Source organism: Acanthisitta chloris, unplaced genomic scaffold (genome assembly GCF_000695815.1).
Source record: "Acanthisitta chloris isolate BGI_N310 unplaced genomic scaffold, ASM69581v1 scaffold11420, whole genome shotgun sequence".
Lineage (NCBI taxonomy): Eukaryota > Metazoa > Chordata > Aves > Passeriformes > Acanthisittidae > Acanthisitta > Acanthisitta chloris.
In genome coordinates, this window is record NW_008649991.1 from 278,548 (window position 1) to 291,439 (window position 12,892).

The window sequence follows — 12,892 nt, forward strand, 5'->3', positions numbered from 1 at the left end:
GGGGTTAGCTGCTGGCATAATTTAGAGCAGTGTTCAGGGCTGAAGGTGTCAGAAAACATTTAGCAGTTTGAGCTGGTCCTACAATGCCTGGAAACATCCTTAGAGCATACTACCATCCCACTGCTGATCCCACACCTTGCCTTGCCTCTCTCCCACCTTTGCTGTGGGGCAGTGGGAACAGTCAGGGCTGTCAGCACACACCAGGTCACAGAGGGGCCAGAGCAGCCCTCCTCACTGTGAGGATGTAGCACATTTATCCAGCATAGAGCAAGGTGTCGTGCTGAAAAGAAAAGCATGCTGCAGCTGAACCTAAGACCCTGTTATTGAAAAGAATGAACCGTATTAAGGTGTAGACTGCACTTAAGCATTCATGGCAAAAAATGATTTATACTGACATGCAAATTTAACCAGATGAAGCTTTTGATTATTTCCCCTATCTTTTGGTTTGTGCTATTTCCCTGAGGTGGAAAAATGCTCTTTGCCAGTAATTCATTATAAATGCCCCAGCCATTCCCATTAGCTACAGCAAGTCTCCACTGCACTGCTCAGTATTAAAATATGCACAAACTTCTCTCCAACTCACCAAAACCAATTTTTTAATCACTCTGAGAATTTAATCACATTTCAGTTCTCTTGGCTATAATCAAAGTGCATGCTTCACACAATATTTACTTTCTGTGCAGGTACCAAACATGTATAAAAATCTATTTTACATACAGAGGACAGTGTTAGCTGAATGCTCTCTTAGGTTAAATTATACGTAAAACTCTGCACGGAGTATTATATCAAAGTGCTCCTTAAACCTATGCTAACAGTGTACCAAATGCATCAAGTAAGAAATGGCAAAATTAAGCCACATACAACAGTACTATTACCTTATAAATATTGGACATCCTAGCATAGCTAACAAAACCTGCATAAACAACTCTTCCTAATAGCCATCCTGCAAAAGGCTAAATGCCCTGAATTTCCAGTAAATGAGTTGAAAGGCTGTAGGAGGAATGGACAGACTGGACCCTACCACACATGGTCAGGGCAAAGGATGTCTCCTAGGTAAGGGCTCTCTCCAATCTACGAGAAGCTGTAAACTCAGTGACATATGACACAGTAAATCAAATGATTTGGTAAAACACAGGAATCCACAACAAGACAAGATTGGAAACAAACTCTCTTCAAAATCTGAGCTGCACAGCTCCTGAAACTGGCCAGGAGGATGCAATGAGCAGCATGTATTTAATTTTACTGTTTCTGACAATGTATCCAGGCTAAACAAGCACACAATTACCTGGGCCGAAATGGACTGTGGAAGGAAGATGCATTTCACTGACAATCATTAAATTGTTTTGAAAACTCTCACATGATGATTCACAGAATACACATGGCTAGATGCTCGCAGGCTGCTTTTTAAACTTGCTGTATTTTGGGTTATGTTTCAGCCTATGCACAGCCAATTCTCTTCACCTAAATACACACCTTCCCTGTAAGGAACTTCACTCAGCTGCTGCTCTGTGTCTCTGAGAGCCTCCTCTGTCACATCACCATCACTTTAATGAGAAAGCAATAGCTCTAGGACTATGCGCCTGACAAACAGATCCTTAAAATATTTTTTCACTCTTTTGTTCAAGACAACGAAAGAACACGAGGAATTCCAAGGGTATGAAACCTGAAAAACTCAAGTGTAGTGTATATGGTGGTCATCTGAAAGACGTGGTCATTCATAGAAAGAAAAGTAACATAAAAGTCACCCTAAAATCCAAAGGGAATGATTCATGGTGTGGTTACATAAGACAGCGGTGCCATAACACCCTGTAAGTTATGTTGCAGCAGTATGACAGTGGTGGAAGGAGGGATGAATTCAACCCTGTGTTTTCATTTTAAATGGATGCTCAAGCACCAAACAGCAGCAAGAGCTCTGCCTTCAAACAGCTCCTGACAAGGTCCCTCCAAATAAAATTGTGAGGGTGGGTTCAGCTTGGGAGGTGCAGTAACAAAACTCCCATCAACTTTGGTAGGAAACTGACTGCAGAAAGAAAGCATTTCAAATGTGATGTTCTCCTGTGACATGGAGACGTGTGTTCCAGCCTGTGTGGAGAGGATGCACACACTGCTTGGAGCAGGGCGAGCAGCAGCAACACAGTGCACTGCCAGGAGGACCAAGGTTGCTTCCTTTCCCTGCAGTCCAGGACTTTCAGTGTGCTTCTACAACAAGTGTAGATAATTATATATTTATTTCAAAATAATATCTTTCTTTTGCTTAGTTGAGCTGCTGCCTTGTCCCCAAGGAGCTTTTATCATTACATTAAAGATCTTACTTTCGTTCTAACTGACAGATGCCGCAAACTATCTATAAACCCTGCCAGCCAACTACAGATATCTGTTCTCTGCAGATTTATTATCTATCACTGAACCCCCCATGGAACAAATTCACCTGACTACAGTCACTGGATCAGAAGCAAACCACACTGCAGGCTGCCTCTGAGGTTGAATACTTGGATCCCCCTCTGCACAGACACAAGTGCTAGAGTCGCAACGGAACTCAAAGCAAGAGATCATGACACTTCTCCCTCCCTATGACACTGCATCATTAACGCTAATTTCATTTCTCTCTGGAAATGGTGCAACTATCTGTTATAGTTATCTACAGTTTAAGTACATTTCTATTTTCCCCTATTCTCTTGCTTCAGGAACTTGACAGAGTTTTGTGGGGCTTTTGCACTTGATCAATCCCATGTTGCCATCTGTCTGCTCCTGACAAATCGCATTCAGGAACACATCCCTGTAAGGGCTTGGAAACCCTCAGGATGTAGATGGATGTCACTTACTTGAGCTGATCTGTTCCTCAGACTCCCTGGTGGCATTCCTTGAACAGGTGAGTGTTCAGCTGGTATAAATCAGCTGAGCTCTCTTGGGACTCATTTACATCAACCAAGAGTACAGCACAAAATACAGAGCTAATTTCCCATGCATCAGACTGTCAGAATGTATCCCTTGCTGAAACGACCATTATCAGCAAAAGAAGTGCTAGAAACAATTTTAAAATGGTGCTGGAACTTTGATTCTGGCAACCTTTTCACATAGCATGTGAAGTGGGGGGAAGATGCTCCTCACCAGCCCTTGTCCATTCCTCAGGCTCATTGATAGAGCCATGAGTTGGTTTTGCCAAACTAGACTTTCTTGCAATTACTGTAAAGGACAAAACAATGAATTCAGAAAGCAGCAGGGGTTAAACCCAAATTATTGAGAACTTGAGTGGCAACTTTCTCTGGAAAAGTATATAAAAATTAAATGGACAGCTGACTTTGTGTAGAGTATTTCAGAGTATTAATTTGGGATACAAGACAACAGAAGTCTGTTTAAGGCTTTGTCAAGTCCATCAAGTTCAAGAAGAATAAAAGAATAAATGTAAGGAAATCTAGTTGCCTAATAAAGAAACAAAAATGGCCATTGTTACTAAGGGGAAAATAAGAGGGATGTCACCAGTTAATTTTGCAATGGCATAAACTACTACATTCACAGGTGCTAAAGGATTCAAGGAAGACACTCTTCATAGCACCATAACCCCATGAAGAACTATCTCTGACCAATGATAGTAATACAAAATACAATTGAAGTGAATCTCTGAGCTCTGCCTAAAATGCCCATCAAGCTAAAAGTTTGACTCAGTCTAAGTCAGTCTAATTCTGTCTCTTCTCCTCACGTCTAGGGACATTAGAAGTGATACTTCATTCTCGCAGTCGACCCTTTGACTTCAGGGTTATGTCTCACAATGAGATGTTACTGTTCTGTTGTAGGTGAATATTAGCAGAATCCATCCCCATCCCATTGTCTTAATCTTTGCCAAAACGGACCTGATTTTTCCAGAATGTATGCAATGAAAGAACCAATCTGCTCAAATCAAGAGCGTTCCCTGGGCACAATGGAGTTCTGCTTTATGTACCAACCTCTCTATCCCACCCTGAGACATGACTCAAGGTGACACTCCTCGAGGCAGGACTGAGCCTACAGAAGCCACAATGGCATGGCACAGTGCAGTGCTTTCTGGGCAAGTGACCAGCCAGAAAGGACCATGACGGTGTATATTGATGTGAATGAAAACACTGTGCAGTCAAAGGTACACTTGCAGTGCAAATGTAAATGACACTGAGCAGTCACAGGACTGTGACTACACAGGATTAGGGGACTTTGCACGTTCTGGCTGTGTGGCTACAGCCCTGCAAACAGATCTGTGGATTAACCGCACTAAGCAAACAGCCAGAGTAAAAAGCAAAGCAGAGTTTGATGCTGTTCACAGAAATGTTACTTTGTCCTGCAGCATAACCAGGTCTAATTTGGTTTTGCTCTGGCAGATACCAGAGCAAAAATATGCAAAGCTGCCCCTTGTCCCAGCTTTCAGGTTTGTGAAATAAATGAGAGATTTGAGTAAGTTTACTTAATTGTTATCAGTATTAAGGGAATCACTTGTAGAAGATAATAACTCATAGTAGATAATAAATTACATTTTCCTCGATTTTCCTCCTTGGGAAAAAAATCTATTAAGACTTTATAATTAAAACTCCTGAACATAGTTCAAGTAAATGCTTTTAATTGAAAAATGGCCTATTTTTAAAAATGTAGTGGGGTTTTTTTTTCATAGATACACTGTTTGCTCTCGTGAGAAATTCGACTGAAAATTATTAACTGACATTCTACATCAGAACTGCTAATACCATAGTTCTTTACTTACTCAGACACTTGAAGCCATAAAATTTCTGTTTGAAAGTCCTGGCCAAACAAAAAAACATTACTTTCTCTAATCTCTTTGAATAACAGTAACAGAGATTATACAGGAAGATGTAAATGTGTCCGTGCATGGCTGTGGTACACAAAGTTGTCCCTTCCCCTATGTACATTGCACTGATTAGCCTACTCAGTCCACAATGACTAAGAGAGAGAATCTTTTCGGTTTGGGCTTTTGGTAGTGGGGTTTATTTTGTTTCATACTTCAGGATCTTTAGCTTGCATCAAAGGCACCACAGTTTGATGTTGTACATCCATATGTACTCATAAGGGTAACAGAGTAATAAACTAGAACCAAACTATCACCACTACACTGAATTTTCTGTCTGATCTCATGTCTGTACGTTATAAGCAGATTCCCTGGAACAGTAAATTATTCATTTAGTCGATTCTTAGCACAGTTTCAGTGAGAACAGAATTAAAAATGTTTACTTACTGATGTATATAGGTATCCTTCACTGTTCATTGCCAGATATAATTTTGTTTGAACCCCCTGAATCGCCACCACTCGTAAACCCACAGGTATGAGGTTAAACAAAGCTAGGAGAGAAAGGAGATGGAGAGGACAATTAATCCTTTAGAATATGCAGATTAGATAGAAAATTAAACCATAATTGCCAGAACCAAATAAAAAATGCCTATTCATGCATATATTAATTTCTTTGGTTGCTACAGAGCTACTATCATGTTCTTTTATCCAAGTTCCACTCATAGCTCAGAAACTGTCTGAGGGGATCAACATATCTCCCTCATTTTGAAGATGGTGAATTAAAAGTACTAACAGCTGAAAGGACTTACCTGCCTTACGAGCAGAATCCAGCATCTGCTGAGTAGAATTAAACACACTTAATTTGGTTTTGTTTCTTTTTGGCAGCAAGTGCAAAAAGAAAAAAAAAAGGAATCCAGAAACAAACAAACAAAAAGTTTTTCAAGACGATCCAAACTTTTTTTTTTTATTTGCACATCAAATTCAGAAAACATTTTGACCAAAAGAAAGGAAGAAGATGAAATTCAGAAAAGTTAAAAACCTTCATTAACATCTCAAAATGTTTCCACTCAAAACTCATTGGGGGTTTATTTTTCCTCTTTTTGGGAGGAGAATGGGTTTGAAAAAACAGAGTTAAATAACTTCAAAATGAAATGAAATGACAGCATATTCTTTAGATCAAGCCTTGAATCTGTGCTTTCAAAATTGAGCTGCTTCGAATGTTCTGCTTGCATTTATGCTTGTATACATGCTAATAGTGGCAGTATTTATAAGCAGAGAAACATCTCTTCAAAAAATGAAGATTCCGGTTTGTAAAGTGGCAAATTAAAGAAAAAAAAAAAAAGCAAAGCTCTGCCATAGCTTGGATTCATGGATACACTAAAATTGAACACAAGCAATAATGAGTTGAATACAGTACTCTGTGTTCAATATGTTGGATTGAAAATAAAGGGGAGTTAAGAAAATTATAACCCAAAGCATCTCCTTCCAGTCTGTACTATAAATGCAGAGATAGGATAAAGTAATGCCAAACTGACTCTCATTCCAATGATTTATGACTTGGCTGGAAAACTCTGGTCTGCTTCAGGCTGAAGTTTCATATTTATGGTCACTGTCTGAAGCCAATTTAAAACTGAATTATGAATTTGAAATATTTTTATTCTTTTCAAAAGTATAAGCTAAGAATTATGACCATTATAAATTCTTTTTTCAGCCTGAAAAAACCCCAAATGGTCATATTTTATTAAAAAAGAAATTACAGCTTGCCAGCATTTATTACAGATCCTAAATTCTGAGTGTGGGGTTGTCAAGAGTACATTGAGTACCCTGAGGCTGGGGTATGTTTGAGCACTGCGTTTCCTACAATGGTTGAATGCAGCAGAACAGGTGGAAATATCCAGAACTAATAAATAATTGTAGGAGATCATAAAATCTGTGGTTTTCTTTCTCTCTCACACCCACTAGTGTACATGCAGACACCAACACACACACGCAGTCCCTCCTCACACTCGCCTCAAGCACAAAATCAACAAAAATGGCTTTCTTTTCACTAAAATAAAACCCTCTAGTTCTGTGCAGTTTTTGGCAAAAGAAACTTAGATTTTTCAGTAAGGGAAATGGATTTTTCATTAATTCTATCAAATGCCTGAGTTTATTGGGGGGAGAAAATATTCCCTGTCTGACTCACTAAATACTCCCTTGGAGAGCCCTTTTTTGCACTTCAGCCTCAAAAAGCATTCTCTGATCTCTATGTAGACTGGAGAGCACAATTTAAAGCTCAATATCCAGGCAGAACCTGTGGGTCTCTTGAAAAGTGATTTCTGAATGGCACATTTACAAGTAGGGCAAATGTTTGGGTATTTTCAGCCCAAGGGTCTGAGTATGGGCTCCACTGTAGATAGTGCTATGAACCTGGCAGTAACCAGCTAAGGCCAGGGCAATGCCTGGCACAGTTGAGAAGACACAGCTCACAACCATGAGTAGCAGAGATAGGCTTCAGTGAGGGATTCCTGGCTCTGTTGTGCTGGGCAAAGTGAGCAGACACAAGGCTGAGCAGCTCCTGCCAGAAAAGGGCTGGGGCACCCACTGCACTGGGTGCTCAGCTGCTTCCTTCAGCAGTGAAACATGTTTTCCTGCCACAAATGTACATGCTCTATTTTGAGGCAAGATGAGGGTTGGGCACACTGAGAAACTGGTTAGATATTGATGGGACGAGCAGCTGCTGTGGCACAGACTGTTGGAATTTGAGAAAGGGCTGTGGGGGGTAATTCTGGCTCTGCCGAAGCAGAGAGGGAGCGGCTGGTGGAGGGTGTACAGCCACCGAGTCCTGTGCCAGCACAGCCAGACATCCCAGCTCAGCTGCTGCCTCCAAGGAGAGGGGATACTGACACCGCACCAAAAAAGGGACTGTCCCCTTTAGCAGAGCCATTATTCCCACCATCCCTGCACAGCAGCAAGCTCAAGTCTGGCTTCTGGAAAGTGAGTGGCTTGTCCATGTCAGTGAGTGCTGACAGGGCCCACAGCAGAGCCACACAGCCCCATCTCTGCAAGTTACGGACAATGGTTTGGAGGTGCTACTGCATTTCTAGGGGATAACCCTCATGTGGGCATGATACGACAGAAAGGGTGGCAAAAAAGCCACAGGAAAATAGATTTCATGCTACTGTGATCAGTTGGTGTTAGCATAGAATAATGCAAAGTTATTTGCACCCTAGTCTTTCACTAGTGCATTTGTGCTGTTTAAAATAAGGATGGAATATCGACCCTAATGAAAAACTTGGTGATGCCTAAGGGATAGATGATCTTTGCCACGACCCTTGTGCAATACAAGCTGACAGAGAAATAAAGCTGCAAAATAAGAGGCAGCAGGCCACAGCTGGATTTATGAATGCATACGATACTGTGAGGTCTGCGCCAGTCTTGGCTTGGCCACCTGTACATTCATATGCTTTTTGCAGGATAATGTTTCCTGTATTTCCTTACTCTAACAATCTTGAAATCTCTTTGTCTTGCCAAAAGTGGGGATTAAATTCTGTCTTGATTTAAACCCTTGCCCTACTCAACATATTTAATGAGGAAAAATCTGTTTCTCAGCCAGAAGATCCTTTCCATGAAGCACTTCCTCAAATCACACGGACCTTTGGCTAAAACCAAGATCTGGTGAGTGCTATGGCTCCTTAAATTCTTGGTTTACTTCCTGCCTAAATTGTGCTCCAAATTCTCAGCTTTCTTTTAAACTCCCTGCAGTTGTGGATGCACCTTTGTGTTCTGTGAACCCTGAGTGCAGCAGTGGGTCTGCAGAGCTTGAAATAATTGCTCCCAAGTCAGGAGCCAAAGGGTAATTTCAGGCAAAGTTCCACCAGGCTCTAGGCAGCAAATGATGGAGAAGGGGGACTCCTGGCCCCAAGCTGCTGTGAGGAGCACAAAACACAGCTGGCTATTGGGAGCTGCAATCCCTCCCCATCCCTACCATGCACAGGGAAGAATAATTGGTATTGGAGTGAGACACAAGTCCTGCAGCTTCCATGCAGTGTATGAACATGGACTAAATGAGCTATGTCTCTGCAGATACTGGAAGTAGGGATTTTAGAGGGCCTGATCTACTAAACATTCATGTGAGCAAGGCTTTGGAGGTAGGCCTATATGTGGACTCTGATCCACAGCATAAATCAGTCTGCCTTACTATCTACATTAAAATATTGCAATTTAAATAAATTCAGGACTGCAGGACATCCAGGTCCACCACTTACATACGAGAGGAATACGACCTTTTTTGTAGTGGTAAAACCCTTCTCTGTTCTGAACACTTGCAACCAGTTCAGGGATACTTCCATTATATTTAAGCAATCAGCATTTTGGAAGGCTGGTATCCAGCAGCAAGGAGTTTTTATGATTTGCTTAGTAATCTGTCAGGTTATGGTCAATTTAACGACACAGTGAAAACAAAGACATCTTAGAAAAAGACATATTTGTATTTTCATAAATTTTACCTTGTTTCAAATCTCAGAATCCCTATCAAAGTGACTTCAAGCCAAGTATTTGGATGAAACAATCAAAAAAATATTTCAGTTACCCCAAAATCCTGGATGATCTGTGCTGGCTTTTAAAATCTTAAATATCAAGTCACTCACTTGAAAGAAAAGCACTGTTTAAGGTCGTAAGGAACATTCTTAGGGTAAATTTTGTGGCTGCAGTAGGAGAACTCTTTCAGATGGCAGAGCCAACAGCATTGCACCTATCAGGTCTTTGTGTCACCTTCATTGCAGGTGGTGATGTGACCTCAGGTGTCCCCACAAATTCTCTGTCCCCTATGGCCAGTACCTAAGGGGTTGCAGGGGGGACCTTCTCCAGCAGTGAAACCAGCTCCCTCCTGTCCCTCAGAAATTAACACAGGGATGCAAAAATGTTTACAGAGGCTGTGAGAAAAGGGTGGGAGCAAGTGAACGGGCAAATACTATACGATATTCTTATTGCTGGCTTTGCCATATTCGAGTGCCCTGTAAAACTAAACAATGCTACACCTGCAAATGGTTTTTGTATTAAATTATGGCACTTAAATCAGTGCTTTTTATTAGTTAAGAGGTTTGCCTGTTGATTTTATCGTTTTTCATCTAGGTGGCCTGAAATACCTCCTTGTACTCTTTACAAAAATGTAGTTTAAGATAAACTGCAGAACTATGTGAAACCCTTAAACATATTATTTACACACATGAAATCTATTCTCTAGCCATCTCTTCTATTAATTCTTAAAGTACTAAAGTATAGCACAAACCAACAACCAAAAAAGTCCAAAGCTTTTTCGCAGAAAAGCTGAGGGAAATTTCAAAGCTGACGGTATAATTAAGTTTAGAAGGGGTAAAAAGTAATAATAATAGAGAAATGTGAACTTTAAAATGATGGTGAACTCTCATTGTGTGAAATAACATGGCTCTGTTTGAATGAGCCCCTGTTTCAGAGTGGAGATAGCGTTATTCTATTTCAGGCACGCTGAGTAGGCGAGCAAATTTTCCCTGTCGAAAAAAAAATCTAATAAAATCCAAAGGACAGCCATGAACTTCTCTAGATTACCATGGAGATAACATTTGCTTTGTTTGTCACATGTGTCATCATTACCTCCTCTAGTTCATTATTTCTATAAGTGATTTTTATCTGTATTTCTCTCAGACCCAGTAAGTCTGAAGGACTTCTGCACTGTGAGCACAGCATCAGTGCAGCTTCCACTCACTCAACCATCCCAGGACAACAATTCTGAATGGACCTAGATGGGAAGAACAAGACACCACAATTCACAAACACACCATTTATTCTTGTGCCACTTACTATAACTACTGTCCTCCTCTTTTGTTCCATCAATTGTTCCATCTGCTTGCAACTGCAAGTGGTATCCTTGCCTGCTGTATAGCTTTGTTACTATACCTTTAAGCTGAGGCTCTGCAAAAAAACAATAGTGAGATTAATGTGGGAAATCCTGATGTGCTGTTCCAAGTGAGCAGGATGCTAAAAACAAATCTCCAGGTTTCTTCTCAAGGCTGAGAAATGAAAAAGACCCAAACCAAAAGCAGGGCTACCAGCTTTGCAACACTTTTCATTTAGGATGAGGTAAAATTTATGTCTATGAAATCAATTGTCAAAATGACTAAATGCCACTTTCGACTGCAGTGTAGTAGCACAGTAAAATCTACTTCCAGTGAATACAGATTCCAACAATGTGCTGCTTGGCCTCAGGAGCTCAGCCCTATCACATTTAAGATTAGAAATGAGCTGGCAAAGAGTGCATTCTGTCTTTTAAAAAGGTGTGAGTTCTTAAATGGAGAGGAAAAAGAGGACTATTATGACAGTACTAATAAGAGCCATAGTGACAGTTAAGAGCCTAAATATATAGCAGCAAACGTTTAGCACAGGAACTGCTGCAGCTCCAATAAACAAACCCCCATTCCTTGCTGCTCCAAAGAGTACAGAGCATCCGAAGTGATAAACTACTCAATGAACATATGGAAAATGGAGGGGGGAACCCTGAAATCCAGCAATGTGTGGAACTGCAAAATAAATAGTACCATAAGGGCTGAGGTAATTACCTCATCAGCTAGAAGAAGAAAGATCAAAACAATGCATAGTTTGGATAGATTTCTATTTTCATAACCATCCTCAGATTCACAGTTCGAAAACAAGATATCTCATATGGTTTCATATCATTCTAGACCAAAAAGTATACAAGAGCAGGATCTGCTGTCAAGTGTGTCTAAGATATCTAGGTAATGCACCAGGAGTAATTGCAACAAAGGTCTACGTCCACTGAATCCCAATGACATCTGCATTGTAGTCATTCCATACAATTATGTTTGTCAGGAGCTGATGCATCCCCTCAGCTCACTCCACAACATCTTACTTTATTCAGAGATAAACACACTGTGAAGATATGGCATGTCATTTCCAACAGTCAGTGTCTGGAAAAGACTCCTTGTCTTTGTAATCAAACACATTAGGGAGCTATGCTACTGTACTTCATTTCAGTAGGGGCCAAAGACAAAAGCTTACAACAGTTTGCATAAGTGTATAAGTTCTTATTAGCAACCTTTAATAACAGTACTGATGGATGCACAACTCATCTATCAACTTTTCTGACAAGAAATTATTTCAACCCTCACTTTTGCTTTTTAACCATAATCCATCCCAAAGCTGTTTGCAAACTGTGAGTGAGGCAGCTCTTCTGTGGCTGCTGGGCAAGGTGGTCAGGTAGAGTGGCTAACAGCACCAATGCCCCAGCACAGCAAAGCAACAGCAACATTACCAGAGGGTTTTGCTCCTCCCATGTATAAAACAACCCACTCAGATCAGAGACTGAATCTCCATGCCTGATCTTTTGCACCTATGACACAGAGAGCATCGTGTCCGCAGGGAAGCTGCAGGTATGAGATTCCTAGAAAGGAGCAGGGCACTGAAGCAAAACTCTGAAAGGTGCCAGCCAAAGCAAAAAGCCTTTCTGCAATCAGCAGATAAAGCACAGCACAGACATTCTGCGAAGCAGGACAACAAAAACAGATCTCTAGGCCACTAAGTTATTTAGCAAACAACTGAAGGAGTTGCATGTGTGGGAACATCCCCTGCCAACATCTCCCCCACAAATAAATTACGTGTGTTTGCGTATGTGCATGTGTAACAGAGAGACTCCTGAATTGCAGGTACATGGGTGCACACAGGTGTGCCAGTGAGGCAGACAGCAACAGCGTGTTACCTACGTAAACCAGACGAACATGAGAAGGGAAGAGACTGGCATGGGGTACCCATGTCTATCAGACCATAAAAGCCGGGACTGGCAATACCTGCAAGTTCATTTTACCAGCCCTGAGACACTAGTCCCCCTTTCCCCACACCTAATACACATCCCAGTTTCCATTAAATTAAAAAAAACCCAACCCCCCAAAGACATAACCCTTGCCAACCTGGTCGCCTTCTTCGCCTTTTCTTGGAGCCAAAGAGTTTGACCCTTGAAAACACATTCAACTTGTTCTTGTCGCAGCTTCCCTTGCTCTTGCTGGGGCTGTTGACACACTTACAGGCATTGGACTTCTCCCGCTCCCTGGCTTGTCTCTTCTGGCGGATCAGGGAGCTGGCGATGGCTGCAGCCATGGC

At 41.2% G+C, this 12,892-nt stretch overlaps 1 protein-coding gene across 1 annotated transcript in view; it reads right to left on the reverse strand.

The window, feature by feature from the left end:
- FGF13 (fibroblast growth factor 13) overlaps positions 1-12,892 on the reverse strand; it is a 59,058-nt gene extending 46,166 nt beyond the window's left edge. Inside the window, exons 1-3 of the mRNA XM_009082436.1 lie at positions 12,703-12,892; positions 10,583-10,693; positions 5,213-5,316 (exon numbers count right to left, since the gene is read on the reverse strand). Of these exons, the coding sequence (XP_009080684.1) occupies positions 5,213-5,316; positions 10,583-10,693; positions 12,703-12,889 (402 nt within the window). The 5' untranslated portion in view covers positions 12,890-12,892. The remainder of the gene's footprint in view (positions 1-5,212; positions 5,317-10,582; positions 10,694-12,702) is intronic.